The sequence below is a fragment of the Hippopotamus amphibius genome, chromosome 17, assembly GCF_030028045.1.
Source record: "Hippopotamus amphibius kiboko isolate mHipAmp2 chromosome 17, mHipAmp2.hap2, whole genome shotgun sequence".
Classification (NCBI taxonomy): domain Eukaryota; kingdom Metazoa; phylum Chordata; class Mammalia; order Artiodactyla; family Hippopotamidae; genus Hippopotamus; species Hippopotamus amphibius.
In genome coordinates, this window is record NC_080202.1 from 43682758 (window position 1) to 43702672 (window position 19915).

Here is a 19915-nt window from a genome sequence, read left to right on the forward strand (position 1 = left end):
CAAAGATACATTCATAAAGAACTCTACAATCTTTGGCTTTCTATCAGTCATATACTTGGAATTTAAGAAGAAAAAGAACACAAGACTGTGTGTGTAAGCTAGACATTCTACGGGCAGAACTCCAAAAACACCAGTGTAGCCCTTTGAGGATTGTGAGGAAACCACATTGGTAGTATGTATCACCATACTAAGGCTTGGCCTTTGTTTCCTGGGCACAAGACAACTGCACAGCTCCTAACCAATAAGAACCCATGACCCCAACCTCAGGAGGCAAAAAAAGGGGAAGAAGAGAGGAAGATTATACTTCTCTAGGATAACTCAATGTGAAGATAATTCAGAACAAAATCTCACCCAAGCCTGTAGGGAAAATTTAATGTTGTTGAACTCATATTTGATTCCTTACCCCTCAGTTCTGTGGATTTATGAGTGAAAACAGACACAAGTTTCATATGTAATAAATATCTTAGAAAAGAAAATACTTACTATCAACAGAAACTGATGAAAGCACCTCTTTTAATTCTTCTTCTGGAAAATAAATCCCCAGGCCTTTCAGTATAGGTTGTACATCATCAATATAAATTTTTTCATTGGTGACTTTGTCTAAGGCCTTTGCAAGTTTATTAACTTCTATCAAGAGAAAATATTTTCAGTTTAGATACAAATTCTAATAATTAACTTAAACCGTATTTCAAGAAATTAGCATTTTTTCTTTACAGATCATATAACACTCATTTTAAACACTCTCTTGATGTATGTATTTAACTCTCATTTCATACATATAAAATAGAAGATCAATTGTAAGGCAACCATAGTGGGAATTAAGCTCTGTATGTCCATTTCTGCTTCCCGTGCTCCCCCATCCTTGCCTTATATGTCCTGTGTGCTCTTTGCTGCTTCCCAGTTATGGCCCCCTCAGTCTGCCTCTTTCCCATTCCTTCATTAAAACTCATAATGACTCTCTTTTACTTAGGGCTGAGAATGTATATGGTATATATGGTAACATCTCATTAATAAACTAATAGAATTGGTTTATCTTCGAGGGGGTGTGTGTGGCCAAGATAGCAGAGTAGGAACACTCTGAGATTCCTCCCAAGGGCACACCAAAATTACAACTATTTACAGAGCAACTATCTATGAGAATGACCTGAAGACTAGTAGAAAAGATTTGCCACAACTAAAGACAGAAAGAAGGAACCACAACAATATGGGCAGGAGAGGCAAAGAGGGGCTACAGTCAAGACCCTTATCCCCAGGTAGGGGACCCACAAACAGCAGGATAATCACAATTGCAGAGGTTCTCCCCAAGGAGCCAGAGGCCAGAGCCCCAGAGAAGGCTCCCCAGCCCAGGGATTCTGCATTGGGAAGACAAGCCTCCAGAATGCCTGTTTTTTAAAAAAATTATTATTGAAGTATAGTTGCTATGTTATATAAGTTACAGGTATAGAATGCAGTGACTCACAATTTTTAAAGGTTATACTCCATTCATGGTTATTATAATATATTGGCTATATTCCCCATGTTGAATAATATATCATGTAGCTTATTTTATTTAATTGGAGTATAGTTGATTTACAATGTTGTGTTAGTTTCAGGTGTTCAGCAAAGTGAATCAGTTATACATATACATATATCCACTCTTTTTTAGATTCTTTTCCCATATAGGCCGCTATAAAGAATTAAGTAGAGTTCCCTGTGCTATACAGTAGGTCCGTATTAGTTATCTATTTTAAATATAGTAGTATGTATATGTCAAGCCCAATCTCCCAATTTATTTCCCACCCCCTTACTCCCTGGTAACTGTAAGTTTGTTTCCTCATGTAGCTCATTTCATACCTAATAGTTTGTACCTCTTACTCCCCTATCTCTGTGGTCTGTTTCTTTTTCATTATCAGAATGCCTGGTTTTGAAGGGCCAGCATGGCTTCTGTACAAAAAAGCCAGGGAGCTATAGGCAACTGGGACTCCACTTTTAAAGGGCACAAGCAAAACTTCATACACTCTGAGTCCCAGCTCAGAGGCAGTAATTGAAAAGCAGCTGGGATAAGACCCACTTACTGATCTTGGAGAGCCTCCCAGAGAGACAACTGGGACTCCCCCTGAGGACACAGATGCTGGCAGCAGCCATTTTGGGGTGCTCGTTAACCATGAGGACCCTGGTGCTAGCAAGCCCCATTTTGGAGTACTCAATCTAGCCTATTAGTGCCAAGGGCATACCTACCCACTAGTGGACTGTTTTTGTGTATCTGTTGTAGGTGTTTGATTTGTAGTTACCATGGGCTTCATATATACGATGACCTACAACTATATCTATTTGTTTTAAACCGATAATCATTTAAGTTCAAACACGTCCTAAAAGATCTACGTTTTTTTACTCCTCTCCCCATGCTTTGTGTCTTAGATGTCATATTTTACATCTTCATGTTTATCCCTTTATTGTTTATTGTATTTATAGTTGATTTTACAGTTTTTGTCTTTTAATCTTTCTGCTCACTTATTTAAGTGGTTGATCCACAGCCTTTACTACATATTTGCCTTTACTAGTGAGATTTCTCCTTTCCTATAAATTGTTACTTTTTGTTGTAGCCTTTTCTTTTCCACTTAGAGACAACCCTTTAACGTTTCTTTTAGGGTCAGTTTAACATTTATGAACTCTTAGTTTTTGCTTGTCTGAGAAGTTCTTTATCTTTCCTTCAATTCTGAATGATAATCTTGCTGGGTAGAGCAATCCAGTTTGTAGGTTTTCCCCTTTCAGCACTTTAAATATATCATGCCACTCCCTCTGCCTTGCACAGTTTCTGCAGAAAAATCAGCTCATATCCTGATGGGAGTTCCCTGTTAGTGACTCTTTGTTTTTCTCTTGCTGCCTTTAGAATTCTCTCTTTGATATTGTCTTGGTGTGGGTCTCTTTGAGTTCCTCTTGTCTGGGACCCTCTATTTTTCCTATACCTGGATATCTATTTCATTTTTCAGGTTCAGGAAATTTTCAGCCATAATTTCATCAGATACATTTTCTACCCCTTTCTCTATCTCTTCTTCTTCTGGGACCCCTATAATGTGAATGTTAGTATGCTTGATGTTGTCCTAGAAGACCCTTAAACTGTTCTGATTCTTCAATTTGTTTTTCTTTTTGCTGTTCTGAATTGGTGATTTCTATTATTCTATCTTCCAGGTCACTTATGCAATCTTCTGTATCACCTGGTCTGCTGTTAATTCCTTCTAGTGATTTTTTTATTTAATTTCTAGTATTATATTCTTCAGCTCTGATTCTTTTTTAAATTTCCAGTTCCTTGTTAAAATTCCCACTGTGTTCATTATTCTCTTCACAGTTCAGATAGCATTCTTTTTTTTGTAACTTTTTATTTTTTTATTTTTTACAATAAACTGCATATATTTAGAGTGTACAATTGGATATCCCAACCTCCCAATTCATTCCCCCCCCCCAACCCTCCCCGCTTTCCCCACTTGGTGTCCATACGTTTGTTCTCGACATCTGTGTCCCTATTTCTGCCTTGCAAACCGGTTGATTTGTACCATTTTTCTATACTCCACATATATGTGTTAATATACAATATTTGTTTTCTCTTTCTGACTCACTTCACTCTGTATGACAGTCTCTAGGTCCATCCATGTCTCTACAAATGTCCCAGTTTCATTGTTTTTCACAGATGAGTAATAGTCCATTGTATGTATGTACCACATCTTCTTTATCCATTCATCTGTTGATAGACATTTAGGTTGCTTCCACGTCCTGGCTATTGTAAACAGTGCTGCAATGAACATTGGAGTGCGTGTGTCTTTTTGAATTATGGTGTTCTCTGGGTATATGCCCAGTAGTGGGATTGCTGGTTCATATGGTAGTTCTATTTTTAGTTTTGCAAGGAACCTCCATACTGTTTTCCACAGTGGCTGTATCAATTTACATTCCCACCAGCAATGCAAGAGCCTTCCTTTTTCTCCACACCCTCTCCAGCATTTACTGTTTGTAGATTTTCTGATGATGCCCATTCTCACCGGTGTGAGGTGATACCTCATTGTCATTTTGATTTGCATTTCTCTAATAATGAGTGATGTTGAGCAGCTTTTCTGTGCCTCTTGGCCATCCGTATGTCTTCTTTGGAGAAATGCCTATTTGGGTCTTCTGCCCATTTTTTGATTGGGTTGTTTATTTTTTTGATATTGAGCTGGATGAACTGTTTATATATTTTGGACATTAATCCTTTGTCTATTGATTCATTTGCAAATATTTTTTCCCATTCTGAGGGTTGTCTTTTCATCTTGCTTATAGTTTCCTTTGCTGTGCAGAAGCTTTGAAGTTTCATTAGGTCCCACTTATTTATTTTTGTTTTTATTTCCATTATTCTAGGGGGTGGATCAAAAAAGATCTTGCTGTGATTTACGTCGAAGAGTGTTCTTCCTATGTTTTTCTCTAGGAGTTTTATAGTGTCTGGCCTTACATTTAGGTCTTTTATCCATTTGGAGTTTATTTTTGTGTATGGTGTTAGGAAGTGCTCTAATTTCATTCTTTTCCACATAGCTGTCCAGTTTTCCCAGCACCACTTATTGAAGAGGCTGCCTTTTCTCCATTGTATATCCTTGTCTCCTTTGTCATAGATTAGTTGACCATAGCTTATCTCTGGGCTTTCTATCCTGTTCCATTGATCTATATTTCTGTTTTTGTGCCAGTACCACACTGTCTTGATCACTGTAGCCTTGTAGTATAGCCTGAAGTCAGGAAGCCTGATTGCACCAACTCCGTCTTTCCTTCTCAAGATTGCTTTGGCTATTCGGGGTCTTTTGCGTTTCCACACAAATCGTAAAATTTCTTGTTCTAGTTCTGTGAAAAATGCCATTGGTAATTTGATCGGGATTGCATTGAATCTGTAAATTGCTTTCGGTAATATAGTCATTTTCATAATGTTTATTCTTCCAATTCAAGAACATGGTATGTCCCTCCATCTGTGTCTTCCTTGATTTCTTTCATTAGTGTCTTATAGTTTCCTGAGTACAGGTCTTTTACCTCCTTGGTTAGGTTTATTCCTAGGTATTTTATTCTTTTTGTTGCAATGGTGAATGGGATTGTTTCCTTAATTTCTCTTTCTGATCTTTCATTGTTGGTGTATAGAAATGCAAGAGAGTTCTGTGTGTTAATTTTGTATCCTGCAACTTTACTAAATTCATTGATTAGCTTGAGTAGTTTTCTGGTGGCATCTTTAGAATTTTCTATGCATAGTATCATGTCATCTGCAAACAGTGACAGTTTGACTTCTTTTCCAATTTGGATTCCTTTGATTTCCTTTTCTGCTCTGATTGCTGTGGCAAGGACTTCCAAAACTGTGTTGAATAGTAGTGGCGAGAGTGGACATCCTTGCCTTGTTCCTGATCTTAGAGGGAATGCTTGCAGTTTTTCCCCATTGAGAATGATGTTTGCTGTGGGTTTGTCACATATGGCCTTTATTATGTTGAGGTAGGTTCCCTCTATGCCCACCTTCTGGAGAGTTTTTATCATAAATGGGTGTTGAATTTTGTCAAAAGCTTTTTCTGCATCTATTGAGATGATCATGTGGTTTTTATCCTTCAGTCTGTTAATATGGTGTATCACATTGACTGATTTGCGTACATTGAAGAATCCTTGCATTCCAGGGATAAACCCCACTTGATCATGGTGGATGATCCTTTTAATGTGTTGTTGGATTCTGTTGGCTAGTATTTTGTTGAGAATTTTTGCATCCAAATTCATCAGTGATATTGGTCTGTAGTTTTTTTTGTAGTATCTTTGTCTGGTTTTGGTATCAGCGTGATGGTGGCTTCATAAAATGAGTTTGGGATTGTTCCTTCCCTGCAATTTTTTGGAAGAGTTTGAGAAGGATGGGTGTTAGCGCTTCTCTAAATGATTGATAAAATTCACCTGTGAATCCGTCTGGTCCTGGACTTTTGTTTGTTGGGAGATTTTTAATCACAGTTTCAATTTTATTACTTGTGATTGTTCTGCTCATATTTTCTATGTCTTCCTGATTCAGTCTTGGAAGGTTATACTTTTCTAAGAATCTGTCCATTTCATCCAGGTTGTCCATTTTATTGGCATATAGTTGCTTGTAGTAATCTCCTATGGTGCTTTTTATTTCTGCGGTGTCCGTTGTAACTTCTCCTGTTTCATTTCTAATTTTATTGATTTAAGTCCTCTCCCTCTTTTTCTTGATGAGCCTTGCTAGAGGTTTATCAATTTTACTTATCTTCTCAAAGAACCAGCTTTTAGTTTTATTGATTTTTGCTATTGTTTTCTTTGTCTCTTTCATTTATTTCTGCTCTGATCTTTATGATTTCTCTCTGTCTACTAACTTTGGGTTTTGCTTGCTCTTCTTTCTCTAGTTTCTTTAGGTGTAAGCTTAGATTGTTTATTTGGGATGTTTCTTGTTTCTTGAGGTAGGATTGTATCGCTATAAACTTCCCTCTTAGAACTGCCTTTGCTGCATCCCATAGGTTTTGGATCGTTGTGTTTTCATTGTCATTTGTCTCTAGGTATTTTTTGATTTCCTCTTTGATTTCTTCAGTGATCTGTTGGTTATTTAGCAGCGTATTGTTTAGCCTCCATGTGTTTGTGTTTTTTACAGTTTTTTTCCTGTAATTGATTTCTAATCTCATAGCATTGTGGTCAGAAAAGATGCTTGATACAATTTCAATTTTCTTGAATTTACCAAGGCTTGATTTGTGACCCAAAATGTGATCTATCCTGGAGAATGTTCCATGTGCACTTCAGAAGAATGTGTAATCTTCTGCTTTTGGATGTAATGTCCTATAGATATCTATTAAATCCACCTGGTTTATTGTGTCATTTAAAGCTTGTGTTTCCTTATTAATTTTCTGCCTGGATGATCTGTCCATTGGTGTAAGTGGGGTGTTAAAGTCCCCCACTATGACTGTGTTATTGTCGATTTCCTCTTTCACAGTTGTTAGCATTTGCCTTATGTATTGAGGGGCTCCTATATTGGGTGCATATATATTTATAATTGTTATCTCCTCTTCTTGGATTGATCCCTCAGTCTTTATGTAGTATCCTTTCTTGTCTCTTGTAACATGTTTTATTTTAAAGTCTATTTGATCTGATATGAGTATCGCTACTCCAGCTTTCTTTTGATTTCCATTGGCATGGAATATCTTTTTCCATCCCCTCACTTTCAGTCTGTATGTGTCCCTAGGTCTGAAGTGGGTCTCTTGTAGACAGCATATATATGGGTCTTGTTTTTGTATCCATTCAGCTAGTCTGTGTCTTTTGGTTGGTGCATTTAGTCCATTTCCATTCAAGGTGATTATCAATCTGTATGTTCCTATTACCATTTTCTTAATTGTTTTGTTTTTGTTTCTGTAGGTCCTTTTCTTCTCTTATGTTTCCTGCTTAGAGAAGTTCCTTTAGCATTTGTCGTAAGGCTGGTTTGGTGGTGCTGAATTCTCTGAGCTGTTGCTTGTCTGTAAAGCTTTGGATTTCTCCATCCAATCTGAATGAGATCCTTGCTGCGCAGAGTATTCTTGGTTGTAGGTTCTTCTCTGTCATCACTTGAAATATATTGTGCCACTCCCTTCTGATTTGCAGAGTTTCTGCTGAGAAATCAGCTGTTACCCTTATGGGAGTTCCCTTGTATGTTATTTGTTGTTTTTCCCTTGTTGCTTTTAATAACCTTTCTCTGTCTTTAATTTCTGTCAGCTTGACTACTGTATGTCTTGGAGTGTTTCTCCTTGGGTTTACCCTGCCTGGGACTCTCTGCGCTTCCTGCACTTGGGTAGCTGTTTCCTTTCCCATGTTAGGGAAGTTTGCAACTATAATCTCTTCCAGTATTGTCTCAGGTCCTTTCTCTCTCTCTTCTCCTTCTGGAACCCCTATAATGCGAATGTTGGTGCGTTTAACATTGTCCCAGAGGTCTCTTAGGCTGTCTTCAGTTCTTTTCATTCTTTTTTCTTTATTCTTTTCTGCATCAGTGATGATCACCATTCTGTCTTCCAGGTCACTTATTCGTCCTTCTGCCTCAGTTAATCTGCTGTTGGTTCCTTCTAGTGTATTTTTCATTTCACTTATTGTGTTGCATATCTGTTTGTTTGTTCTTCAATTCTTCTAGGTCTTTGGTAAACTTTTCTTGCAACTTTTCGATCTTTGCATCCAATCTTTCTTCAAAGTCCTGGATCATCTTCACCATCATTATTCTAAATTCTTTTTCCAGAAGAGTGCCTATCTCCTCTTCATTTAGTTGTTTTTCTGGGGTTTTATCTTGTCCCTTCATCTGGTACAAAGTCTTCTGCCTTTTCATTTTCTGTGTCTTTCTGTGGCTGTGATTTTCAGTTCCACAAGATGAAATACTGCTGATACTGCTTGATTCTGCTGTCTGCCCTCTTGTGGAGGAAGCTGTCTAGGAGGCTCGTGGGTGCTTCCTGATGGGAGGGACTGATGGTGGGTTGGGCTGGGTGGGTGGAGCTCAGTAAAACTTTAATCCGATTTGGTGGGTGGAGCTCAGTGACACTTTAATCTGCTTGTCTGCCAATGGGTGCAGCTGTGTTCCCACGCTGGTGGTCATTTGGCCTGAGGTGACCTAGCACTGGAGCTTACAGGCTCTTTGGTGGAGTTAATGGTGCACTCTGGAAGGGCTCACGCCAATGAGCACTTCTCAGAACCCCTGCTGCCAGTGTCCCTGTCTCCTCAGTGAGCCACAGCTGCCCCCCACCTCTGAAGGCAACCCTCCAACACCAGCAGGTAGGTCTGCTTCAGTCTCCTATGGGGTCATTGCTCCTTCCCCCGGGTCCTGGTGAGCATGCTTTTTTGTGTGCCCTCCAAGAGTGGAGTCTCCATTTCCCCCAGTCCTGTGGAGGTCCTGCAATCAAATCCCGCTGGCTTTCAAAGTCTGATTCTCTGGGGATTCCTCCTCCCGTTGCTGGACCGCCAGGTTAGGAATCCTGACGTGGGGCTCAGAACCCTCAGGACTTCTGTGGTATAACTGTTCTCCAGCTTGTGAGTCACCCACCCAGCATTTATGGGATTTGATTTTAACACGATTGCGCCCCTCCTACCGTCTCATTGCGGCTTCTCCTTTGTCTCTGGATGTGGGGTGGGTTTTTTTTGGTGAATTCCAGTGTCTTTCTCTGTCGATGGTTGTTCAGCAGTTAGTTGTAATTCCAGTGCTCTTGCAAGAGGGAGTGAGCGCACGTCCTCCTACTCCACCATCTTGATTCTTCTCCCAGATAGCATTCTTATTACTAATGCTTTGAACACTTTATCTGGTAAATTTTTTGTCTGTTTCCTTGTTGTTTTTTCAGTGGGGGGTGGTTCTTGTTCTTTTCTTTGAAAGAAATTCCTCTGTCTTCTCATTTTTGCTTAACTTTCTCTGTCTCTATGAATTTAAGTGAAAGTCACCTGTTCCAGGCTTAAAGGGGTGTCTTGTATGAGAGTGCCCCCATGCAGTCTATGCGTGGCTTTGGTGGAAGACCTAAAAGATATGAACAAGGATCATGTCTTCCCCAAGGGTGTGCTAGCAGCTATCACCTTGGTGGGAGGTGGCACTGGAAATAGAGGGGCTGGAGCCAGAGCCACGTTGAGCCAGAGCTTCTCCTATACTCAGTAGCTGTCACCACCCTACTGGGGGCAGGATGAGTCCAAAGGTGCTAGAGCAGAAGCCCCAAGGGTTGGGTTCAAACTGGTTCTGTTCCCTCTAAATGTGTGCTCTCTCCCCTCCCAGCAATGGTATCTTTGCCCCAGAGGGAAGCAGCACTGTAGCAAGAGGGGCCAGAGTGAACTCAAATACCAGTCAGAGCTCCAGACCCCTCCCAATCTGCTGCTGAGAACACCAGTAATGGCCACCTTCACCCCATTCGGATGCTGTGCTGGCTCCTTCCCCCACTGTGCACTCTCCTCAGCAATGGCAGCCTTCTCCCTAGTGTGGAGCTGCACCAGAGCCAGAGGGGCCAGAGCAGGTGCTTGGCATCGGCCAGGGTTTGCACTGGGGTAGTCACAGGAAACCAGCCAGAGTCCCAGGCACTTTCAATCTGCTTCCTCTGCCTTGTTCCTGGGAGTAAGCAAGCACTTGCATGCTTTTCACAAGTTAAGTTTAGGTTTCTTACAGCCCTCCTGTTAGTCCCACTGGTTTTCAAACCAGCTAGGGGGACTTATCTTCCCAATGTCAGACGCCAGGGCTGGGCTGCCCAATATGTGGTTTGAACTGCTTACTCCCTAAGGAGTATCTCTGAACCCTTGTAATCCATCTCCTCCTCTGTGTTCCCTGCTAGGGGCACAGGTCCTGACCTGATCACTTCACTTCCCTTCCTACCCAACTCCATGGGGATCTTTCTTCACAGCCTCAGTTGTATAAGAGTATTTCTGCCAGTCTTCAATTTTTCAGTGAGATCTACTCCACACGCAAATGTATTTTTGACGTGCTTGTGTGGGGGGAGGTGAGCTCAGTCAGCATCCTCCTACTCTACCATCTTGATCTCCTCCTGCTCTTTTTATACTTTTTAATTTATGATCTGTATGAATATGTTACTTATCCAAAAACAAATTTATTAACTAAAGCATTTTTAAGGTCACATATTTTTGGCATTCTTGTTAGAAGGCGTATTATTTGCTTCAATTATGAACTTTAAGTAATGTTAAAAACTGGACTTCAGTGAACATAAAAAGATCACCTTCCTCTGAACTCCTAAAATACTAAATGTATACGACTCATTTAATCCTGTAGTATGTTAGCTATGTTTTTATGTAAGTGACCCATCACTTTTCAACAGTTATGGCAAATATTACCAATGTTCTAGATGTGTATAAAACTTCCTAATTATTCTCACCTCTAAAATCTTTAAAACACTTATTGCTTTTCAATGCTAAAAGGGCAGTCTTCAGGGAAACATGTCCCTTTTCTGTAAAGACAAAAACAGTACAAAGATAAACTGATAAATTCAAGAAACGCAAAGGACTTCCACAATGAGTTACACTGGTTCCCTTAAAGAATCTTATAATTTTTTACCTCTGTAAACTTTCGTCCAGATAGCTATCCATTCTGTATGTATCCAAATCTTATTCATGTCAAAACCAGATAAGTCATTTTCAAGAAAGCCTTCCCTTGAGCCTATATTCCCCTCTAGCTACTGCCCTTTCCTTTTCGTTCCTTCACAACCTAATTTCTGGAAAGAAATGTTTTTATTCATAGTTTATCAGATCCTCATTCACACCTCACACACCGCTTTCACCACCCCTGAAACTGCTTTTACCGAGTTCACCAGTTAACTACTGCCAAACCAATGAGCACTTTTAAATTTTTTGTCTTATTTAACACTTCCCCTCTTCAAACTATTTCTCGTTGTTTTGTGGTTACAGCTTTCTCTCGGTTTCTCTCCTACCATTCTGGTTACTTCTTCTTAATGTCCTTTATGAACTACTCTTTCTTTGCCATTACTTAAATGTTAGCACGCCCCAGTACTCTATCCTTGGCCCTCATTTTATTATACTCTATTTTTCCTGAATTTTCTTGTAACTACAGACTCTATGCTGATGACTTGCAAGTTTCTATTTCTAGCCTACACTGTCTACTGCACATCTTCAATTTTATGTCCACAAGCATCTCAAACACAATATATCCTCATCTTTGCACTAAAACCTGATCCTCCTCCTATCTTATTAGAAGGCATCACCATGAAGTAAGTCTCCCAAGCCAGAAATCTGTTATTCATCCTTAATTCATCTCCCTCGCCCTTCCTTAACTTACACAACAATGAAGTTCTGTCTCCTAGATCTCATATTTGTTCCCTTCTTTCCATCCCTAGAGCCAATCAATGCCTTAGTTCAACACGCATGATTTTTAACCTGGATAACTGTATACCTTTTAAAATGTCTCCCTGTTTTCAAGCTTACCCTCCTTTAGTCCTTTTTTTTCTTCCAGTTTTTTCGAGATATAATTGACATACAGCATTGTGTAAGTTTAAGATGTACAGCAAAATGATTTGATTTACATATATTGTAAAATGATTACTAAGTTTAGTGAACATCCATCATCTTATATATATACAAAATTAAAGAAGAAGAAAAAACGTTTTTCCTTGTGATGAGGACTCTTAGGATTTACTCTTTTAACAACTTTCGTGCACAACATACGGCAGTGTTAATTATATTTATTATGTTGTATGTACGTCCTTAGTACTTATTTATTTTATAACCAGAATATTGTACCTTTTGACCACTTTCATCCAAATTCCCTCTCCCCCGAACCCCCTGCCTCTGGTAACCACAAATCTGATTTCTTTTTCTATAAGTTTGTTTGTTTGTGGGGTTTTTTTTAAAGTATAATTGATCTACAACACTATGTTAGTTCCTGATGTACAACATAATTCGATATTTCTTTACCTTACAAGACGATCACCATGATAAGTATAGTTACCATCTGTCATCATACAAAGATATTACATTATTACTGTTTTCATTTCGTAATTTCTCTCACCTATTTCTCTCATCCCCTCACCCTACACCCCTTTGGCAATTATCTGTGCGCCCTCTGTATCTGTGACTCGGTTTAGGTTTTATGTTTGTTCCTCTGTTTTGTTTATTAGATTTATAAGTAAACTCATACGGTATTTGTTTTTCTCTGTCTGATTTCTTTCACTTAGCATGATACTCTCTAGGTCCATCCATGTTGTCACAACCTTTAGTCCTTTCTTAACACCACTATCAGAACGCCTATTACAAAGTACAAAATTAATCGTGTCGCTTTTCAATGTTGAATTCTTCAATGACTCCCTAGAGCCTTCAGGATAAAGTTCTAACTCTTTTGCTCAGAAAACAAAAACAGAAACAAAACCCTTCTTGATCTGCTCTTGACTTCACCTCTCTCTCTCCATCTCTCTTTCTCTCTACTATCACCGCCAAGTCAATGGTCAAACTTTGATTCATGATTTCAACATGAACTATAAAGCTCGTTGAAAAACACACACACATATGTACACCTTGGCTCTGATGCAGATCTCTGAAGCAAGAGAACTAGAGTGAGATCAAAGCATCTGGGTTTTTAATGAATTCCCTAAGTAATACTGATATAAATCAGTCTCAGATCCACTGGTGTAAGTCCTACTAGACTACTTAGAGTTCCTTTGATTTCTGAGCATTCCCTCCTAACTCCTTCCAGTCTACTTCCTTGCACTCCCAATTCTTGGCTACTTCCTACTAATATTTCAAAACTCAATTCCAATGTCATCTGTTCTGGGAAGAATCTTCTGACTACCCTATCCAACCCTGTGTGGGCTAGGTACCTATTGTTTTCCCTAACACTCAATGAATGTTTACCTATATCATAGTATTTAACTGGTATAGTACAGTATCACGGTGTTTAATTGATGTTCTCATTGTTTGTCATCTCTATATACTGTAAACTTTTTTACCTTTATATTTAGTGCTTAGCAAGCAACAGGTGCTCAATAAACTTTCATTGAATGAATGAAATAGCTTTCCTCTGAACTCTCACACAACACAGTATCACCTGTATGAGAAAAATTCAGTCTTTATGTGTTTCTCCTTTGTGTCACTACCTATTGGAGATAGCATCAGATACCATAGGTTAAGAGCTCAGTCTCGTAAGACACACCCACCCCCACTTCAGATGCCAATTGCAAGTAGCAGGACCACAGGTTACCCACAACATCTGTCCAACTTGGCTACAAACTGGGTGTTCCTATGACCTCCTCCCACTAGATCATCTCACAGAACTCAGGGCAACGCTTAGTTATATGTGCCAGTTTATTAAAGGGTATGATAAAGTATACAGATGAACAGCCAGATGAAGAGATATATAAGATGATATCTGGGAAGGTCTCAAGCAAGACTCCTCACACAGGCATGATCAATCATTCACTCATTTTTCCAGCCCCTATTCCATCTTGGGGGGGGGGTGGGGGGCTGAAAATTATATGCTTCTAATCTTGGCTTGGTCTTTATGGTAACCAGCCCCCATCCAGCATACATCCAGAAGCCCACCCAGAGTTGCCTCATTACAACAAAAGATGCTCCTAGTGCTCTTATCACTTAGGAATTTATGAGAGTTTTAGGAGCTCTGTGCCAGAAATGGGTACAGAGACTAAATATATATTTCTTATTATAAATCACAGTATCACATCACTGTTTCCCTGATAATTATTCAAGTTCTGCCATGTAACACTGCACATTCAGTGAACTTTTATCTCCTATATTATAATATACCCTTTGTTGTTTATATCTTGCCTTACGAACCTAGACCAAAAGCTTCCTAAATATGAATATTTTATATTTATTTGATTACATATTACATGACACCTTACATATAACAGGCACTCAAGATCAGGTCTGCCACACATAGTCATGCAGGACATTAACTGTACAGCACCAAGGAATGCTGTTCACACAGATGACAATGGGCCCCAGAAGTGGGGCCATACAGGAGCCCCAGCCAATATGATTGATGAAGCAATGTCAAAAACTCATTTAAATAATGTAAAAAAGAAAATACTTTTAGAAATTGATTTCAAGTTAATCTTAAAAACACATAATAATTTGCAAAATGTGAAAATTATATATATTGTTTTCTCTGAAAGCTCTTAGGATTCAAATTCATCAAACTTATGCCATAAATATTTCACACAGAGTGGATAAAGTTCTCTTCTAATCTTTCCCTGGTCAAAAGCAGTTTCACTTCATTCTGCACAACCTTCTCAGAGATTTACTTTACATTTCCCGATTTTTTTTTAACATTTCCTGATTTCTATAGCACTGTAGGTGCTAAAAATATACAAGCTAACAAATATACCCTGATGGAATCAACACACGATATTTGATGGGGCTATAAAAGCTTTAAAAAATCTTACTAATCATATTCAAAGATTTTTTTAATCAAGATAAATTCATGATCTCAATAGATTTGCTCTATTAGAATTTTTTTTTCCACCAGGATAATAAAGAGAAAGTTGATGGGGAGTGATGAGTAGAAGATATGGAAGGGGAGTCGAAAAATTTATCACTTTATTCAGAAAACCAACTTATAATTGTTATACATACTGTCAGCATCAAGTGTTTTCTCTAACATCTGATGTTCTTCAGGCTTTACAGAAACACTGAGCTCATCAAAAGCATCTTTCAAGTCATTAGCTTGAATTCTGTTGCAGTTCATCAGGCTGACAGTATTGAGGGCAGTGTGTATATCTGAAAGCAAATGAAGATTCTATAAGTCACTTAATACCCTTTGGAAACTTATGAACAATGATGTACCTAAAATTCTACACTATTGTCCAAACATGTATCTCTATTAACTTTATGATTCCAAAATTAATAAGCCAAACAAATCCTTTATTCTAAGCATTTTCTTGAGAAATCAGTTATTTTTGTCTCAATACAAAAAAAAAGTTGACTGATTTTTTTAATTTAACTGAATAAAACAGTTTCTTTAAGTTTAAATGTAGTCCTTATTGCATCTTGTAGGGAAATGTTTAATTTTGCGTCAGTGAGAGAGATCTCAGGGCTTATCTCTAAGAAACTACCCAAACTTCAGAGCATAATGTTATTAGCCATGAATTTTCTTCTATTTACATATTTTGCTGCTCTATTTTTTGCTTAGTCCGCATAACTTTTACTCTCTTATTAAAAGTACCCCTAAAACTGTGGGAGTAGTAAAGTTTTCAGAAATACACTGTGCCTAAATGTAGAAATGGCCTTTATTTTTAACCTAAAATATATTTATTCACAAAGATCAAATGCCACAAAACCTGTAGATGAAATGTGGACTGAAGAGTTTCAAGATTATAGGAAATAGATATAGATTTCTATGAAGAAAATGAAAATGCTAGAGGTTCTTTCAAGCTGAAGCACTCTGCATTCCTCCGGGTCTTATCTAAACCTCTAGGAGTTTTCCCCTCTATACAGGACCCTCAGGATTAGTCCCATGTCCCTAACTGCTTTATCAATGGGTTATACAAATCATCACACATTCAAGATTACTCTTTGGATCAAAATCCTTAGTTTATCTAAGAGAATATAAGAGGCAAAATACAGATACACCAAAAAAGTTGCAGGATTAACATATTAGATAAGAAATTTTCCAACAAATCTTAATTCATGAGCCCCCTAATTTCTCCAATAAATTCCAGTACGCTTTTTTTGTAGAAATTTATAAACTTGTTCCAAAATTCATATGGCAATGTAAAAGACCCAGAATAGCCGAAACAACTTTTGAAAAGTAAAGCAAAGTTGGAGAACTGATACTACCTAATGGATTTCAATATTTATTATAAAGTTACAGTAATTAGACAATGTTGTTATTAGTGTAAACACAGACAAAAGATCAATAACACAGAATGCAGAATCCAGGAAAAAATACATACACACACACGCACACACATTTGACCCTTGAACAATGTGGGGTTTGGGGCATTGGCCCCTGTACAGTCAAAAATCCACATATAGCTCTACTGTTGGCCTTCCATGTCCACAGTTCCACATCTGCAGATTCAACCAACTTCGGATTGCATACTACCACAGTACATATTTATTCGAAACAATCCATGTAAAAGTAGACCCAAGCAGTTCAAACCTGTGTTGTTCAATGGTCAACTGTATATATATATATATGATCTTCTATAAAAGTACAAAGACAAATCAATGGAGAAAGCATAGCCTTTTCAACAATGGTGCTGGAACAAATGGATATCCATACGCAAGGGGGAAAAAAAAGAACTTTGACCCAAACTTTACTCCATATACAAAGTTTAACTAAAAGTGGATCATATGCCTAAAATGTAAAATCAGAACCCATAAATTTTTAGAATAAAACATACCAAAAAGCCTTTGTAACCTCTGGTAAGGCAAGGAGTTCATACACATAACACCAAAAGCACAATACATAAGAGAAAAAAATTGATTAATTAGACTTCATCAAAATTAAAATTAATGTCCAAGGACACTGTAAAGAAAATGAAGAAAATAAAGAGACAAGCAAAAGACTCAAAGAAAATATTTGCTAAGTACACATCTGATATAGGAGTTGTATCCAGAATATTTAAAGAAATAAGAAAAACAATCCAACTTAAAAAGTGGGCAAAAGATCTGAACAGATACTTTACCAAAGAAGATATACAGATGGCAAATAAGCACATGAGAAGATGCTCAACATCATTAGTCATTAAGGAAATGCAAATTAAAACCACAATGAGGGACTTCCCTCGTGGCACAGTGGCGAAGAATCCGCCTGCCAATGCAGGGGACATGAGTTCGATCCTGGTCAGGGAAAATCCCACATGCCGTAGAGCAGCTAAGCCTATCTGCCACAACTACTGAGCTTGTGCTCTAGAGCCTGCGAGCCACAGCTACTGAGCCCATGTGCTGCAACTACTGAAGCCTGTGCACTTAAAGCCCGTGCTCTGCAACATGAGAAGCCACTGCAATGAGAAGCCCATGGACCACAAGGAAGAGTAGCCCTTGCTCACCACAACTAGAGAAAGCCTGCATGCAGCAATGAACACCAAATGCAGCCAAATAAGAAAATAAATAAAATTTTTAACATTAAAAAAAAAAAAACCTACAATGGGATACCACTACACACTTGTTAGAATGATTAAAATTTAAAAGACTAACTATACCCAGTATTGGCAAGCATTTGAAAGAACTGTAACTCTCTTACATTGCTGGTGGGAATGTAAAATGGTGTAACCACTTTGGAAATTGGCAGTTTCTTAAAAAGTTAAACATACACCTATTAAATGATCCAGCCAATCATTGGTGATCACCCAAGAGAAATTAAAGCATATGTCCATACAATGACTTACACAAATGTTCATAAAAGCTTTATTTGTAACAGCCAAAAATTGGAAACAGCCTAATGTGCATCAGCAGGTAAGTAAATAAACTGTGGCATGTCTATAAAATGTAATACTATTCAATCATAAACGAGAATGAACCACTGATACATGCTACAACATGAATGAATCTCAAAATAATTACTCTGAATGAAAGAATCCAGCAAAAAAAGAGTACATCCACTTATGTAAAGTTCCAGGTAATGCTAGCAAATCTCTACTGACAGAAAGCATATCAGTGGTCGCCTGGGGATGAGAAGAAGGATATGGAAAGGCAGGAGAGACTACAAAGGGATATAAGGAAATTTGGGGGTGGAGGGATGTGTTCTTTATTGATTGATTGATTGTGATGATAGTTTCATAAATGTGCACGTACGTCAAAACTTACCAAATCGTGCACTTTAGTTACAAAAATTCACAGTTCATTTGTATAACATTTATATCTCACATCATCTAAAAAATAATAATAATGACAAAATACAATGCAAACTATGACAAATATCTAAAAGGAAACATTTATTGACCCACCTTTAAACTCAGAAGCTGGCTTACTTGTGTTCAAAGTTTCCAAAATTTGTTTGAGACTTACTTCACCAGTTTCTAAAAAGTAAAGTACAAGGATTATGAAATGTTAAAGTGTCAATGCTAATAATCATTAAATAACCATGACAGGGAGAGGGGGATGAGCAAATTTTGTGGTTTCTGAAAAGTAGCTGGATAAAAACCAACTAATTTAAAATACTTTTACCCATAATCTCTGTCAAGGGAAAGGGGAAAATCTAATTATATTAAATAATTAAATGTTGATGTATACCTTTTATAGATTTGATGCTAGATAAATAGAGAGTGCCTCTTAAAAATATTTCCAGAAAAAAAAACTAATTTTAATTAGCTTTCAATATGCCTATGTTCTCATTATATTTCTAAGAACTGGCTTATCTAAAATACACACATACACAACAGACATCCCACGTACACAGTAAAATTAGAGCTTCAAAAAGCTAGACACAGATTGCTCTTTCAGAAAGACTCACCATCAACAGATGCTTCACTCAGAATCTCCTGGAATGTCTTGTTGCTTAATGGAATTCCAGCACTCAAGAGTTGGGAGCTCAGTTCATTTATAGGCATCTTATCTTTTCTGATCTTTTCAAGAGTTGTAATCTCTTTAAATAAATCTGTAAATACATGATGAATAGAGAACAGGTGATGAAGTTGGGGTAAAGACTTATCATCCAAGCTTGTAGACAGCTGGATGTATTACAGAAGGAATTCTGAATTAAAGGGCTTTTAAAACATATCGACGGGCTTTGGTTTTAGAAGCCAATTAAGCAATAAACAAAATTTAACATCACTAGCTAGGCAAAAGTTGTTTTTGTAAAATTTTTGTGAAAGCCCACTTTTATTCAATAACTATGTTCCCTCAAAGGGGTTCCATTCTTTCATAGACTGCAAGGCACTTCAAGAACAGTTAGGTAGTAGCTAGGGTAGCTGGGGAAAGGAAAACTTTGAAAAATACAAATCTGCTGTGGACTAAAAAGCACTTAGTCATACCTTCTCCCTAGCATTAGAAAGCCTTTCTTTATTAACAGTCTACCTACTAGTTTTACATGCACTAGATCCTTTTTTGTACTTTCTTTTACATATTTCATGATAGGCAATGAAAATAAGCATGTAGAAATTAGTAGAGATGAGGGAAAATTGTTTCAGAGTAATGGGCGGGGGCGGGGGGTGGTACAACTCATCAAGTACCATCAAGAACCACAATAACTGTACCACTAAAAGAAAATGACAGTTCTCTAGAAACCAAACTTAAAGTCACTGAATATTGTGATCTAACTGATAGAGAATTCAAAATAGCTGCCATGAAGAAATTCGACAAACGACAAGAAAACTGAGAAAGGCAGTTCAATGAACTCAGGAATAAAATTAATGAACAGATGGAATATTTTACCAAGGAGGTTAACTCTAAAACAAGAACTGAAGAGATCCTAGAGCTCAATAACTCAACAAATGAGATAAAGAATGCATCAGAAAGCATTGGTAATAGAGATGACCACATGGGAGAGAGCGAGCTCAAAGACAGA

The 19915-nt window shown here is 37.9% G+C and overlaps 1 protein-coding gene across 1 annotated transcript in view; it reads right to left on the bottom strand.

Annotated features, from left to right (window-relative positions):
• LOC130839599 (EF-hand calcium-binding domain-containing protein 13-like) overlaps nt 1-19915 on the bottom strand; it is a 171078-nt gene that overhangs the window by 29869 nt on the left and 121294 nt on the right. Inside the window, 5 exon segments of the mRNA XM_057713837.1 lie at nt 484-627; nt 10815-10886; nt 15040-15183; nt 18357-18428; nt 18863-19006. Of these exon segments, the coding sequence (XP_057569820.1) occupies nt 484-627; nt 10815-10886; nt 15040-15183; nt 18357-18428; nt 18863-19006 (576 nt within the window).